Source organism: Crocodylus porosus, unplaced genomic scaffold (genome assembly GCF_001723895.1).
Source record: "Crocodylus porosus isolate Cpor-Errol unplaced genomic scaffold, CroPor_comp1, whole genome shotgun sequence".
NCBI lineage: Eukaryota > Metazoa > Chordata > Crocodylia > Crocodylidae > Crocodylus > Crocodylus porosus.
The window spans coordinates 37,542,522-37,558,033 of NW_017728907.1; the positions used below are offsets into that span (position 1 = coordinate 37,542,522).

Genomic DNA, 15,512 nt, shown 5'->3' on the forward strand with positions numbered 1-15,512 from the left:
GCTGGGCAAGGTATATGGAGCCCGAGTGTTGTTTAAACCAAAAGCGGGTTTACAGTCGCAGGAATGGCTAGATGGCCGTGAGGCGCAGTGGTGGAGTTTGGGTTTGACCCGGCTGCCCTATAACGTGTTTCTGCAAGGGGCATGGAGCCTCAACTGTTGGGGACTTGGCCAAAGGACATCAGGAACTCATCAAGGTGGGGTGTAAGGGTTAGGTAGAGGGGAGGTTGGAGCCTCACAGAAGAGCGTCGTCCAGAGGTCCCATACGCGAGAGAGCCCCAATAGTCGGACCCCCCACCACTGGGATAAGATCCAAAGCCTCTCCCCCAATCTCGCCTACCACGACTATCTGGGGAAGAGACACCTATTCGGCAGGACCACAGGAACGGACCGGCGGACCACCCCAAGCATCCAAGGCCGCATGATGTGTAACTGGATGTTCAAGACCAGACAGGTAGATACACCTAACAGTGCTAATATTGTGCAGTAGACTTAAAAGGATTTCATGGCACCTTAGGGTGCCACATCATCCTGATTGAGAATCACTGTGGTAAGTCCTTTGCTATCACCAAGATGTCATTAACTCTCATTTTAAAGTTGATAACGTTATAGCCAATAATATGCAAGAAATGAGAGTATTTTGATGGTATCTTGTACTGGACAAACTACATAGTTGGGAGAGATGTTAGGCAAGCATTTGGGCACAATGTGTCCTTCCTCAGGTCTGTCTTTCCTCCTGGGTCCAGGTACCTAATTTTTAGCCATTGTGACACCAAAGCTGGAGGCAGCTAGGGACCAATCTGGATTTTTACCTTACCCTTCATTTTGAAGATTCAACTCAATGTCTTAATCTCAAGATTGTCCTTTCTTACTGTGGGCCGCAAGTCCAAGTCCAGAGCTGTGCTGTTCCAGAAGGAAAGGAATCCACCCCTTCCTGATGTCCTCCCCACTAGGGCTTCATGGAAAATTTGAACAAGTAGAGTCTCTAGAAGGATATGCAATAGTATGCCCAGGTGATCATAGGGACTGAAATCTGATTCCTGGTGAACTGCAGCGATCATAGGGAGTGTGGTGAAAGCTCCTTCTTCCCTTCTAGTACAGCTCCAGTGTGTGCTAGACCAGTGGTTCTCAACCTTTTTTGTACCGGGACCCATTTGAAAATGTTGGCCAGTTCTGACCCAGTGACCTTCACTCCTGACCTGCTGACCCCTGCCCCCAGTGTGCAGGGTGGGGTAGGGGGAAGTATCTGTGGGGCAGGAGGGGGTGTGAGGCAGGGTGGGCCCCAAGCAGCCGCTTGCAACCCAGAACTCCAACAGTCTGCAAGGGAAAAGCCATGGTTTCCCATATTTCCCACATTTTTCTCCTTTAAAGGATAATCCATTTCTAAAGTTTGTTGATCCATTTTTAAACTTCGTTTGTGATCCTTTCATATATTTTTGCAACCCACAGGTTGAAAAACACAAATGATCTAGACCTTGGGTTCATCATCTCATTACTCTGCTGCCTCAGTCAGACTGCTCCATTAGAGCAGTTGTTGAACTCCATACTACCATTTGAATGGATTAATATCATTCACATTCCTGAAGTTTCATCACTGGAAAGCTTGAGAAAGAGAGACAGCCAAGAACTTTCAAAGTTCTTCTGGAAGCAAAAAAACGCTGATGAGGCAGGAACCCATTTTTTTTCCTTCAGGATGTTGTGGTCTTTTTGAATACTCTACAAGGATTTCAACAAAGTAACATTCATCTTATTGGAGCTGACATGCAATAACTAGCTTTGTGGTTCTCAAACTCTTCAGCTTCAATTTAGTTTTTAATCATCCACCATTGCTGATTCTTGCCTAACCTAATTGGGGCCCCTTGTATTCCATGATCGCATAGCTTTGGAATTCAGCCTTTGGTATTTCAGTTTATGCTTCAGAATTTCAGCTCATTTATAGACAATGTATGGATAAAACATCCTTTTTAGTATTTCTGGAAATGTAAATAAATTGCTATAAAAATTTATCACTTATGTTTACCAAAATCTCCTTTCAAACCATGAAATGAGTCAAACTGGTACAGTATGCGTCTTCCTGAGGCTGAATTAATAGCGTCAAGGCAAGAACTGACCTGTTCACCTGAAGAGGCTGTTATTACTTGTATTGTAATAATGCCTGTGAGCTCTGGTAGTATACTAAGACTATTGTACTACATGTTATATAAAAACATTACAAATATATGAATCCTGCCCCAAAGAGGCCAATCCTAAATTGTTTGCCAGGACAGGATGTATAAATGCTATGCTGACAAAGAAGATCTTACCAGGAAACAAGTTCTAATTGTCTTCATGACTGCAACTGGAAGCAGGTCATTGAGTCAGCAAGGAAACAGCTAGAGGACTTGGCTTTTCTGAACATGAAAGGCTTAAGTGTGTGACCTTTCTGGCCGAGGAAGATGCCCAGGCTTTGATTTGGGCTCTGGGTTAAGAGAACAAGATACAGTGAGTTGCTATTCTCTCAGAGCAAGGGGCCTGAAGGTACAGTCAGGAGGAGGTAAGAAGTAAGCTCTGAGAGGGACAGATGTCAAAACTGAGTTTTAATTGGAGTTTTCTTGAGGAATTGCTATTTAGGGAGAGGAATAGAAGAAAAGGCCAGATAATAGTGTTGAGAAACAACAGGAGACAGGACAGTATTTCTTGGGTATCTCATTTGGGTTTGTACTGGAATTCTGTAAACAGAGGTGGGAGTAAACACGCTCTGGCTGGAGGCTGTCATGGAAAAGGAACACCCCTGCCCATGCCCATGCCTAAGGTGGCCATCAGCAGGAAGTCTGCATGATGTCAACTGTTTGAGATACCCTCCAACCTATTGAGAGAGATGTTGGGCATGAATTAGTCAGATTTCCACCCTGCCTTAATTTCAACTATTGAATTTGTTAAACATCATAAAATCTGAGAAAAGTACAGCTGGAAGGGACATCTGGAGATGATCTAGTCTGACAGCTGCTTAAAGCTATCTATACTATCCTAGACGAGTGTCTAACTGGCCTGTTCTTGAAAACTTTGAAGGGTGGAGATTCCACAACCTATCTAGGTAGCTTTTTCTGATGCTTAATCACCCTCACAGGAAGAAAGTTCTTCCTAACATCCAACTTAAATTTCTGTTGCTACAATTTAAGACCATTGCTCCTTGTCTTATGCAGCCACGGAGAATAGTATATCACCTTCCTCCATAGAACCACTTTTCCAAGTATTTGAAGACTTTTTTTTTTTTCCTGTACACTTTCAGCTTCAAACCTGATTAAAAACTTGGGGCAGCATATAGAACACAGAATCTAATAGCAAAGAACAAGATGGGTGCTGTGAATATGTGTTCATTTTTATATTTAATAAAACAGAACATAAGTTGTTTTCTGTTAGAATAGTAAGGCAATGAAAGAGACTGCCTGGGGAGATTACAGAATCTCCTCCTTGGAAGTTTTCAAGAGAAGGCTGGATGGGTTTTGGACACCGATGATTTAGGAATAGTATTTGTATGCATTAGTTTGGGCTATAGGAGGGGGTTGACCAGAGGGACCCTTGCAGTCCCTTCCAACCCTGTGATTCTAAATAGGGAATAACTGATTGTGAAGCAGTACTGAAGAAAAAGATCTGGTGTTATAATGTATCGCATACTGAATAGCTGTCAGCACCATGGGCGTATCTAGATGAGCGTGCATGCATGCTTTGAACACGGTGCACATGAAAAGGTTCTCCGCACTGCATATTTGCAGCACAAAGCCAAAATTAGATACCAGGAAATCCCGGTATGTAAAAAAGTCTCAAAAAATGGGGCGGCACATGTAGCTGCAGCGTGTGCCAGCAAAACAGGAGCCTGGCTGGCCAAAGACATGCTCCAGCTGCTGGTCAGGCTCCATGGGTCTGGATCACTGCCACCACAGCCCCAGGAGGCCCCAGGTAAGGCTGCTGGGGCCAGCTTAGGTGCTGCCCCCAGCCCCTCCTACCCCACTTGGGAAAATTTGCTGCATGCCAGAGCAGGCATGCAGGGACTTTCCCTGGGGACAAGCAGCAGCACAACTAAGTGCTGCTGCTATTTGTCCCAAGGGAAATACGTGTGAACCCATCTAGACATGCATCATGCTGCTGCGACTAAGCAGAACTATTTAGGTATGGTGTTAATAGGAGAGCTGGATATAAGACAGACTACGTAATCATTCTGCTCTATTCAGCACTCTTGAGACCCCAGCTGGACTGTCTGGTGCAGTTGTGGGTACCACATATGTAAAAGGCAGACAAAGTGGTGAAAACTTATTGGAGAGGAACAAAAATGGTATGAAGTTTAAGAAATCATGATCTCTGATGAAAGCTTGAACGAATAGGGTTTGCTTCCTAAGGCAAGAATTGTTTGGAAAAAATAGAACGGTGATCAATTGTCTCCCAGTGGACATGCAGATAAAACAAGAAGTGATCTGTAGCAAGGGAGATTATTACAGGCGGATATTAGGAAAAGCTACCTAAATATATAATAATTAAGCAACAAGTTGTTTTGGAGGATTGTGGAATGTTTTAGTTTTGATTTTTAGGAGCAGGTTGGACATGTATCTGTTAGTGATAGTTCTTGCCTAAAAGAAAATGAACTTTTGAAGTCCTATACAGACCTACGTTTCTATGATTTCATAAGATTCTCTAGCATGCTGGGCAAGAGTCCTGTTTTTTAGGACTGCTTTGTCAGGACTTGGGACTTCTACAAAGCTGGCTCTGAGGCATAACTGCAAATAGACATTAATTAACATCCTCCTTTTTTTTTCCTTTTAAAGAAAATGGTAGTAACTAGTTTCAACAGCCTTTTGAGCGAACAAATTCTACAATTGCTGTTCATGTGAAATTTCCAACAGAAACAAGGAGATTTCTGTGTTTTGAACAATAATAACAAGATCAGCATCTGGGATCTGATAAGCTGCAAATTCTAACTACCAACTGAAGTATTTATTGCTATGGAACTATACTATATTATACTATACTAAGCACTCCTGACCTTATGTCAGAGCAGTGAAATAGGAATCCCCAGGATTGAATAATGTGTCTGTAGTGAAGTCCTGATCTTGGAAGTGACCTGGCCTAGGCACATACCTGTGCATATCTGGAGTCCCCTTCAGGGTAATGGGGATTCATGAGAGTTTATAAGTCTGCCTCATGCAGCCGGTTTAAGGCTTGAAACCTTTAGTGGCTCGTTCATGAGCACTCTTATTTGTGAGTTGGGTGGCCTTCCTTAACATCTGAATGAATCCTTCACAGGGAAATGTCTGTGAAATATTAGAAATATCTGTGAAGAAAACATACATACATACATTATTCTTACTAAACAGTTCCTGTTAAACCATTTTCATTTGCATGATAAAGTACATTTTTATAATGTGTCAAGTCTCAAATTATAGGTATGTAAATGTTTAAAGATTGTTTAATTAGACTTTACAATTACTGTAAGAAAAATTATTGAAACAAATGACTAATTGCTCTGGATTAGAGAAGTGTAAGTTTGACTCTGGAATGACTGTAAGCAGCATCTTGCTTAGCCTCTGATAAAGTAAGCTGCTGCTTACAAAAGCTTATGCATCTGATTTGCTTAGTTTAGAAGTGCAATTAGTGAGGTATTTACTCTGAGTAAATAGGGCTCTCAGTTTCCAAACACTGCTGTGCCAGGCTGAAGGAGCCACTCAGCTAGTTGAATTAAAGGGTGTTATTGTTAATACTTTAACCAAATGTCTGGACTGTTGGTATAATTGGCTGGCAGTGTTAACCCAATAGCTTGTGATCATGCTGAGAAATGGTTAAGTTGCTTCTGCTTATTCACTTAGACAGGTAGCTCATTCTTCCACCTGAACGTATGAAAAGTAGTGGTGGTAGCTATTAAAGAGAAGAACTATAGTTTAAGTTGCCCAGAGACAGAAATATTAGGAACAGCCAAAACCTAGCGAGACAGTCTTGAAAGAGGTTGGTTGGTTGGTTGGTTTGTTTGTTTGTTCTTTTACCACTGTGTGAACTGTTTTTTAGAGCAGATAATGAAAGGCACATCTCTTTAAATATGATGGCTATCTAGTGCAAGAGTATCTTTTATTGACTGTTACAGGAACTGTTGGCTGCTGGTTTGGTCATGATGCTGGCAGCATTTTGCTGCATGAATAAAATAATTTTTCTATAAATATGTATTTTCCAGTCCCTTTAGTTGAATTTTAAAATTTGTTCATTATTTGACCCATTCAGAAAGCACCATACAAAATGCATACAAAACAAAATAATCTTTAAAAAGAAGCTGCATAGGCCCAAACACTCAACCTTTCCATGCTCAATAAATGTGGGAAAACATCAGAGAGGAAAATAAATATGTATTACTATTTTCATGAGGAAAATAAGGTTTCCAGCTATCAAAATTTTTTAAAGAAAATGCAGTAAGGCTCTGAAATGAGGTGGGGGTAGACTTTGCAAAAAAAAGGAATGTAGCATGGGTTTAAAATACTTAACTATTCCACTTTATTAAGACATATATGGCATGTCTACACATGCTTTTACACATGCCTAAACTTAATGCGCATTTGCCTAATGTGCATTAAGGTAATTTAGGTACATGTCTACACATGCACATGTTAAGGTGCATTAACACTGTGTGCGGACCAACTTGGGACTATGGTTAGTCCCATGTCAGTCGACATACACAGCATTAGTGCACCTTAGCATAACTAAACATACATTAGGGCATTTTAACTTTTGCAAGTATCAAATTTAGGTGTGAATAACCTAAAATTGCCATTCTTAAGATGTATTAAGGACATGCAAATGTAGACCTGTGCCATTAATGCACCTTAAATCGGCACATGTAGATGTGCCCATAGTTGACTTTTTCCCCATGTGTGTAGCCTCAGGATAATATTCCATGCAAGATGCATCTTTTTACTTCAGCAAGTTGAAGAGGAAAGATTAGAAAACAGTTCCACCAGCTGTAAAAAGATGGGAAAACTCTAGTTTCTTAGTTAAATTTTTGGAACTCTCCAACAAAATTACCAGGTCAAGATCTCCTTCTGTGTCTTTGTCTGCTATGTTTTATTCTTGGATCTGAAATGCACAGAAGGGTCTTCTGTATTGCAGAGGAAATTTGCATGCTAACTAGTACTTGGGTAATGGCTGCCAGCTTGAATGACTGACTGTAAATTGAACTGGACACCTCCAGAACTAAAACTACATGCTGCTACAACTTGAACTGAAAAGCCAAGACCCTCAAACCAACCAGTACTCGATACTGATTTGTGTTATCTGTATATTATATACAGAGACAAGTGTGTAACATATTCTCACCAGTTAATTACACTTGGTCGTTCCAGCATGCCAATAGTACATTCCATATTCATACACAGAAATAGTCCTAATGTACACAGACTATTGCACCAGTCTTAGGATAAGACTTGCAATCCTGATAGCATGTATGATTTTCCTTTTACTGTCCAACAGTACATATATCATTGCTTAAATTACCTGCCTGCTCTACTTCCCATATTGCAGGGGTTACATTTGTTGGAAACCTGTTATCTGAATAAAACACACTAAATACCTGGAATTTTATCAGCTTTCCCCAAGAAATAATCAGAATTTGACTGTTTCTCCCTTGTTTTCTCAGAAAGCTAAAAATACTGGTTTCAGGACAGTTTCAGGAAGCTGGGCCAAGAACTGGATTATAGGTTTCCAGAAGGCAGTGCAATGGCACAGGTGTTTGATAATACCAGTCTGGACCCACTATAAAACTAACAGAAATCACTTGTTTAGTTTGGCCATAGTGCTCTTATAGCTCAGTTATCAAATTTAGATTCAGACAAACAAGTGTTAGTGAAAAACATTGGGAAGCATAAGGAGCCATTGTAGATTAATACTGCTACACACTGGATTGCTCTTTCATTTGCTGTGGGTGCATCTACACATGCACTTTAATGAGGAGTAGACTAATTAGTTCCACAGTAGTGTCACTGTTTACATGTGCACTGGTATTAGGGCACAGTAAATTAATTAACTTCCCCATAAGATAGTATTGTCAGAGACAGTACTATCTTATGGCTGAGTTAATTTACTGCACTGAAACACGTGTAGATGCTGACTGCAAGCATAAATTGTGCCCAGACAGCCCAGGTAACTGAAGGCCTGCTCTGTCCCGGCTGAAATTGCTGCTATCCTAGGCATACATGTAAATGCTGGACCTGGGAGGAGTTTCTTCTGGTATGAACTGCTCCACAGTTTATTGCTTCACATTAATTTCACATGTAGATGCATCCAGTTGTATCTTGTTTTCAATGGTAGATTCTTAAATGCGTATTACCATGCATTTTGGGAAGCAGCACTCTCCTTGCTGCTACCAGTAAAATGACTTCCAAAGTGTGGGATAAGAAAATGCAATTCATCTCTACTTTTATCTGAGACAAATACCATAACAGAACGTTATAATAATAGCTGCCCCATCAGTGGTGTAGTGACAGCAAAGAGTGCTGAGTTCCTCCAAGAACTGGGCCCTAAACTTTTTTTTTTCCTTTGAAATTACAGGCCAGTTTGCTTTAGAATAACAGTAACCTAGTACTTAAGAATGGTATGTACATTTGGATTTTGCTGCAGGAAGACATTTTATTTAGACCCTGATGGTAACCACCTCTCCCCACCAACCTAGAAACACCAGGATGCCACTCTTTCTCAAGCAGGGACTAACATGAGAAGCAGAGTACTTGTAGATGTGCTTCAGTTTGACTTACTGATGTTCCTGACAGAGCATTCTGAAGCACTCTAACTACAATCCCAATCCCATACCTGGATGCGTTTGGGCAGACTGTCATGCTCATGCACAGTCTTGTTGCAGTCACTGGTGTCTCCCAAGCATTATTACTAGGGGTGCACTGATAAAGAGTTTCTTGGGTAATACCAATGGCCAATTATTAATCAGCCATATTTGTCGATACTGATCCAATAGCTGATTTACAGGAACACAGCCTCCTGCTAGTATGTCTGTGGGTGGGAGGGGGTGTGGAGGCAGATAGCTGCCCCCATGGCGAGGGAGGATGTAAGGCAGGGGCAGACGCTGCCCAGCCAAGCAGTGAATGTGACCACAGGAGTGGGATGGAGCCACGGACAGCTTATCCCAGGGGTAGAGGGGATGGGGGGGGGGGGGGGGAGCTTCCTGCCGCTGCGCACAACCCCGGGGGAGGCATGGGGACATGTGCTCCTCTGGATTTCTGTGTGGGGTAAGGGCAGGCTGCCTGTTGCAGGCTCGGAGCCAAGGTCTGCACCAGCCTCTTCCCAGTGAGGGGGTTGGACCAGGGTCATGCTCAAGGAAGGCAGGGTGGGTGGTAGCAGCACTGGGTGTGGTAGCCACAGGGAATCTTGGGGTGGCTATAGCCCACCTTGTAGCCACCTCTTTCAGCACTAATGCCACCTGCCCAACTTGGAGCCCCGCCCAGCCCCTCCACTGGGAAGAGGTTGGTGCAACCCCTGGACCCAAGCCCGCAGCAGGCAGCTCAACACACAAATCCAGGGAGTGTTGGGGGGGAGGGTGTCCCCACCCCCACCCTGTGCACAAATCGGGGGGGCAGTACTTGCCCCCCATTCCTCCCCTAGGAGTTTACACAGCAGTAGAGAGCTGCCTCCCCTCCGTGCCCCCCCAGACAAGCCCCCTGCAGCTCCATCCTGCTCACAGGGTTGCATTCACTGCCCTGGCTGGCAGCACCTACTCCTGCCCCACTCCCTCCCTCATGATGGGGGCCTCGACTTGTACCCACATGCCCCTTCCTTCCCCACTTCCCCTTCCCCTCACAGACTTACTGGCAGGAGGCTGCTCTCAAAGCTACCTGGCTGTATTCCTGGCTGCATGCATGCTGCAGCTGTGCACATGCACGCAGCATTTATCAGTGACATTATTGGCTATACTGGCCAAAAAAGCTGATTGCTGATAATGCTAATTTTCCTTTTATTGGTGCCAATCCAATATGCCACCGATATATCGGGGCACCTCTAATTATTGCCATTCTAAATCCCAGCCTCAGTTGTTAAGAAAAGTAAGTAACTATTCCCAGAGTGGAAGATACCTATGTAACTTCCCCACCAGTTGTCATTGTTCTTGAAACACAGTTTCAAGTATAGAACAGTGACATTGAAAGCCTCTTCTGTGTTATTCTGTAGTTTTGGATCTTTTAAAGATAACTATGGTAGTTGTAGAGGAGAGCTTTCCTCCGTAAAAAATAAAGGCTCATAATATTTTTTTTCCCCAGAATTGTCCAGTGTTTTGTTCTGTCCAAGGAAAGGCAATTGATTTGACATTGTATAATATGCCTAAACAGAATTGGCTCCTGCACCAGTGAATTTATTATTCTAAGGATGGTGACAGTAATTTTGCCTAAGAATTTAATATTAATAAAATAATTCACTAAGTGCTAATAAAAACTGTGGAGTAGTACAATTTTTCATTTCCTGCACTGTTTGTTTATTGTTATTTCAGCTACAACAGTAATAATTTCCTTGGCTTTGATTGATTTTTAATCATTTTGAACAACATCAAGCAATTTCAAGGGCTATTTAAGCATTTTATCTAGTGCACAGCCTGGGTAGCTGTGTTCTGTGCAGGGGTGAGATTGAGATGTGATGCAGAAGATGGTAATAAAATCCTTTCCTCAGACCATTCTGTGTCCATTAGATCCTACCATTTTGCCACTAGTTTGTTCTGCAGTGGAAGTGTATTGATTCTTTTACAATGAGGGTTTCCTGCACCTGCATGGATTGTACAGTTGAATTTGCCTTTGAAAAGTAATGGCTGAATAATACCTTAGGCAGCCTCATAGGAGATAGTACAATGGCATGGGATTTGACGTAAACCAGCATGGGATCTAGACTGCAGATTTTTTTACATTAGTTTCAGTACAGATGTAACATCCTCAAGGGCCTCAAAAGTTAACAGAGACAATGCAATAAGAAAGGAAGAGATTTTTCTAGGGATAAAGCTATTAACTAGAGAGAGGTTGCCGTTACATCTCATATCAATGCAATCATTAACAGTCGCATGAAATTGCAAAGGTTATTTCTCATACTGCCGGAGTATGTATGAATTTACTTGTGAAAATCAAAAAGAGTTTTTTCTTTAAAGGGCGTGATATCAGTTTAAAAGCATGAATATAAAAGATCAGGATCATCAAACAATCTTTCAGCCATGCTTGTCATATTTCTTTGACTTCATATCTTCCTTTTGTATGACTTGTGGTTTAGTTTATTTCAGTACAGCTCTTTGAATTGCCTAGAATGATAGATGCAATGTTTGGGAAGTAAAAATTAGTAAGCTATGTTTTTTACTTAAGTTAACTTTTATGCTCTGTTTTGAAATATGTTGCACTTCCTTGATTATGGACCTTGAAAAGTGTTCTTCCAGTAATCTTCTTAAGCAAAAGGTGCCCACTAAACTGGGAATTACAATCCCTGTGCATGAAGTAATTTTAACCGTACGTCTCCCATTTGGAGGCAGGTTTATGAACACACATAGCTTTAGTTTGGGAGCTTGCTTCCAAGATGAGCAGGTGTCTGCACTTGGTAATCAGAAGCTGAATGTCTTTGGGAGAACTAGTCAGAGTTTGATCTGCAGCACAGTGATTAGTTTGGTGTTAGCCTTAACTATTTGATGTTTGTTTCTCCAGGGTCCTCCAGGTCCTCCAGGTTTACCTGGCCCATCAGGGAAGAGAGGTCCAAGGGTGAGTAAAATAGGTATATTTTTTTCTGCAGCTACAAGCTGAACTTTGATAATTAGCCACGCTTTGAATCACTATTTTATTTTAGCCTGTATTCATTTGCTAGTCAATTAAGATACCATATTGATCTCCCCATACAAATTGTCCTGCAACAAAATCAAATAAGAAATATGTTGACAGTATGCATTACTTTAGTGAAGGTGATCCTGTGTGAATGTGTGGACAAATTACTTATATATTTGCAACAGTAATATTTAATTTTTCACTGCTCCTGTCTGGAACTCAGAAGTCTAATGTTAGGGTCATTTGCCTTCTGGAATGAAGGGGAATAGACTTCTGAGAATAATATATCCCCTAGCTACAAAGTAGACAGCAACAGAAATTGAATTACCTACTGCTGGCTAGGAAGAAACTTGATCAAAGATTCTCCTTTCCTTTCTTGTTGTACAGCAGTCCAATTAAAGTATGATTTCTATGGGCATGTGTAGATGAAACAGGAGCCCTAAATTGAAGTGGTGGGTTTTTAAAAACACTGCTTCAATTTAGGGCCCTTTAAATCCCTGTGTTGCGCACACACCCAAACTTACCTGCCTTTCCGGCGGCAGGGAGATAAGGGCTAGCTGCTGGCAGGCAGAGTGGTCCTTGAACTAAGGGGCGGGGGGCTAGTGCTTCCCTCCATGGCAGCGGCAGGCCCCCTCCCCGCCCAGGTGGCACCTGCCCACAGGCACTCGGCTCAGGCAGTCCTGGGGAGCACTTCAGCCATGGAAGGTAGCACTGGGCCCTCACTCAGCTCAGGCAGGCTCCTAGGGAAATAAAAGGATCAGGCTCACTGTTTTTCTTGAGCAGAGCCTGTCTTCCCAGGCTGCTGTCAGGCTGCCTGCACAGGCTTCCTGAAGAGTCCCTGAGCTACACAGAGCTCTGTGCTTCACACCACAGCTGTAGAGCAGCAAACTAAAACTCCTTCTCGGAGTTTTAGTTTGCTATGCCCCAGGTCCCCAAATGGGCAGAAAGTAATAGAATGCAATTTAACAAGGAGAAATGCAAAGTGCTGCACCTAGGGAGGAAAAATGTCTAGCACACCTACTGCCTAGGAAATGACCTGCTCGGCAGCACAGAAGCAGAAAGGGATCTTGGAGTCCTAGTGGATTCCAAGATGAACATGAGTTGTCAGTGTGACGAGGTCATCAGCAAAGTTAACGGCACTTTATCGTGCATCAGCAGATGTATGGCAAACACAACCAAGGAGGTGATACTTCCCCTCTGTCGGGCACTGGTCAGACCACAGTTGGAGTACTGTGTCCAGTTTTGGGCACCACACTTCAAGAGGGATGTGGATAACCTGGAGAGGGTGCAGAGAAGGGCCACTCGTATGGTTAAGGGCCTGCAGGCCAAGCCCTACGAGGAGAGACTAGGGCACCTGGACCTCTTCAGCCTCCGCAGGAGAAGGTTGAGAGGCGACCTTGTGGTTGCCTATAAATTCATCATGGGGGCACAGAAGAGAATTGGTGAGGCTCTACTCACCAAGGCGCCCCTGGGGGTTACAAGAAATAATGGCCATAAGCTAGCAGAGACCAGATTTAGACTGAACATTAGGAAGAACTTCTTCACAGTTTGGGAGCCCATTCCAGATTTTGGCCACTCTAAGGAGGTGGTGCTCTCTCCTACCCTGGGGGTCTTCAGGAGGAGGTTAGATAGGCATCTGACTGGGGTCATCTGAACCCAGCACTCTTTCCTGCCTATTCAGGGGGTCGTGGAAGTGACTGTGGAAGAACCATCCCAAAGTCCCTTCACAGCTACATTTCCAGGTTTGGCAAGCATGAGTGGGAATGGGAGAGGATGGCATACTCAGCAGCATGCCTGCCAGCCAGTGCTGAAATACGTTGTGCTTTAGTTGAAGTAAGTGAATGGTGAGCATAAAAAGTCAACTTTGTCTGTCAAAATGGTCAAGGTTCTGGGCTGTTGGCTGGAGAAGGAATTGCTCCTATTCCTTTTAACACCAACTTTCTCTATGGTACATATATGTACATAAAAAATGTGATGTTTAAGATGTATATAATTTCCAGACATAATATATTATGTCTAATAGCATAATATATTATGCTATAGCTGAAAAACCCACCATGAGCTTATTTAAAATTATCTGGGAACACAGTGAAACTGAGATCTGTGATGGAGCCTACAGAAGTTAGGTGCTCAATTCCCATTTAATTTCAGTGAGGACTGGGCATCCTATACCTTTAAACTCCTTTGAAAATCTCAGTCAGAAATCATACAAGTGACAATGATTTTTCAGGATAATTGTCTGGACAGTGTTTCCATAAGTACCAAACACTCCTAGACCTAATTCTGAATAATTTTACACTTTCATTTTTTTTCTAGGGTGTTCCAGGACCACATGGTAATCCAGGTTTGCCAGGGTTGCCAGGTACAAAGGTAAGCTAATTTATTCATGTAGCCATGAGCAAATATGGACCTCCTAACTTTTGACTTTTTGGAAGCCTTTCCACTTGTTTCCAGGAATATCACTGATTAATTTTATTTAGTTTACAAATGGCAACCACAATTGTAAACATTTTAAAGGAAATGTTGCTAGTAAAACTGAGATAAAGACCACACCAAACAGCCAGTCTCTCAGGAGAAAATCGTGTGTGTATAATGGTGGGTTCATCTCGGAAGTCTTGACTCATGCAAATAATTCTAGCATTCCGAAGAAGTTCAATAGAGTCAACCCAACTACTTCAGTAAGCTGGAATTTCTCAGGGGATATATTTTCAGGAATGAACATCTAATCAGTATAATCCTCTGCTTTTGTTAAAACAATAGCATGGACAGAGTTACTTCCCAGAAATACTTTTCTCTTGTCAAGATTTCACCTTTAATGGTATTTAACTATTCTGATTTTTTCAGCCAACGTCTCCGATTGAAGCAATAGACCTTTTTCCCCATCAAACTATGGATGTGCTTTTTCAAGAAATACTAGGTTAGACAGAAAAGATGTTAGGCTTATGAACTCCATTTCAAACCTTCAAACCTGGGTAACATAGGCCACTTAAATAGTTTCAGACAGATTTGTGCAGTTGAAAAATGCCTTCAACTCGTATTTAGTTTTCAAAATTTGATAGATATGTTAGGAAAAAACAAAACTGGCCATGATTTGTTTTAGTATGATCCCTTGTGGCAGGAATCTGACCTGTGGTGACAGGTGTTAAAAACTGCTTGAGGATATGAAAATATAGCACATAAACCTCACAGTGTTTGCCATTGTGAAACAAAGTCTCTTTGTGTCTTCTATATGCCTTTTTGTTAGTAACTCATTTATGACCGTAGTTAAACATAGTCATTTATAATTTGCTTAGGTACAATAGGTATTCAGGCTGTGCAATAGGAAAGTGCATATAACTTTTACTCAAAATAACTGCAACCCACTATTTCTAAGATTATTTCATAGCAAAAATTTCTTTTCCTTGGGTCATACAAAGGTTTTTGCAAGCTTTTTTACTCTACCCTGTGGCTGGGTTCATGCTTTTAAAAACTAAAGGTAATTCTTAAAAACTAGGCTATGTTTTAGGCATCTCTATGAGATCTACTTTTCTTATTCAAGCTTCATTTATTACTGTTAACGTGTGTGGCTAGTGCTGCAGTCAACTTCTGTCTCAATGGAAAATTGCTATCTCATTACAAATTCCTTTCATAATATCTTGAATTAAACAGAAACAAGACAGATGCTTGCTAAAGCTGAACTTCTAAAGATCCATTGACCATGGGTCTATAGACCTCTGATAATTT

General features: G+C 42.0%; 1 protein-coding gene across 2 annotated transcripts in view; it reads left to right on the forward strand.

Moving 5' to 3' along the window:
* Window positions 1–15,512, forward strand: part of COL24A1 (collagen type XXIV alpha 1 chain) — a 271,129-nt gene that overhangs the window by 41,307 nt on the left and 214,310 nt on the right. For both annotated transcript variants that reach the window (XM_019531158.1, XM_019531159.1), the window contains exons 4-5: window positions 11,676–11,729; window positions 14,106–14,159. In XM_019531158.1, coding sequence (XP_019386703.1) covers window positions 11,676–11,729; window positions 14,106–14,159 — 108 coding nt within the window. The remainder of the gene's footprint in view (window positions 1–11,675; window positions 11,730–14,105; window positions 14,160–15,512) is intronic.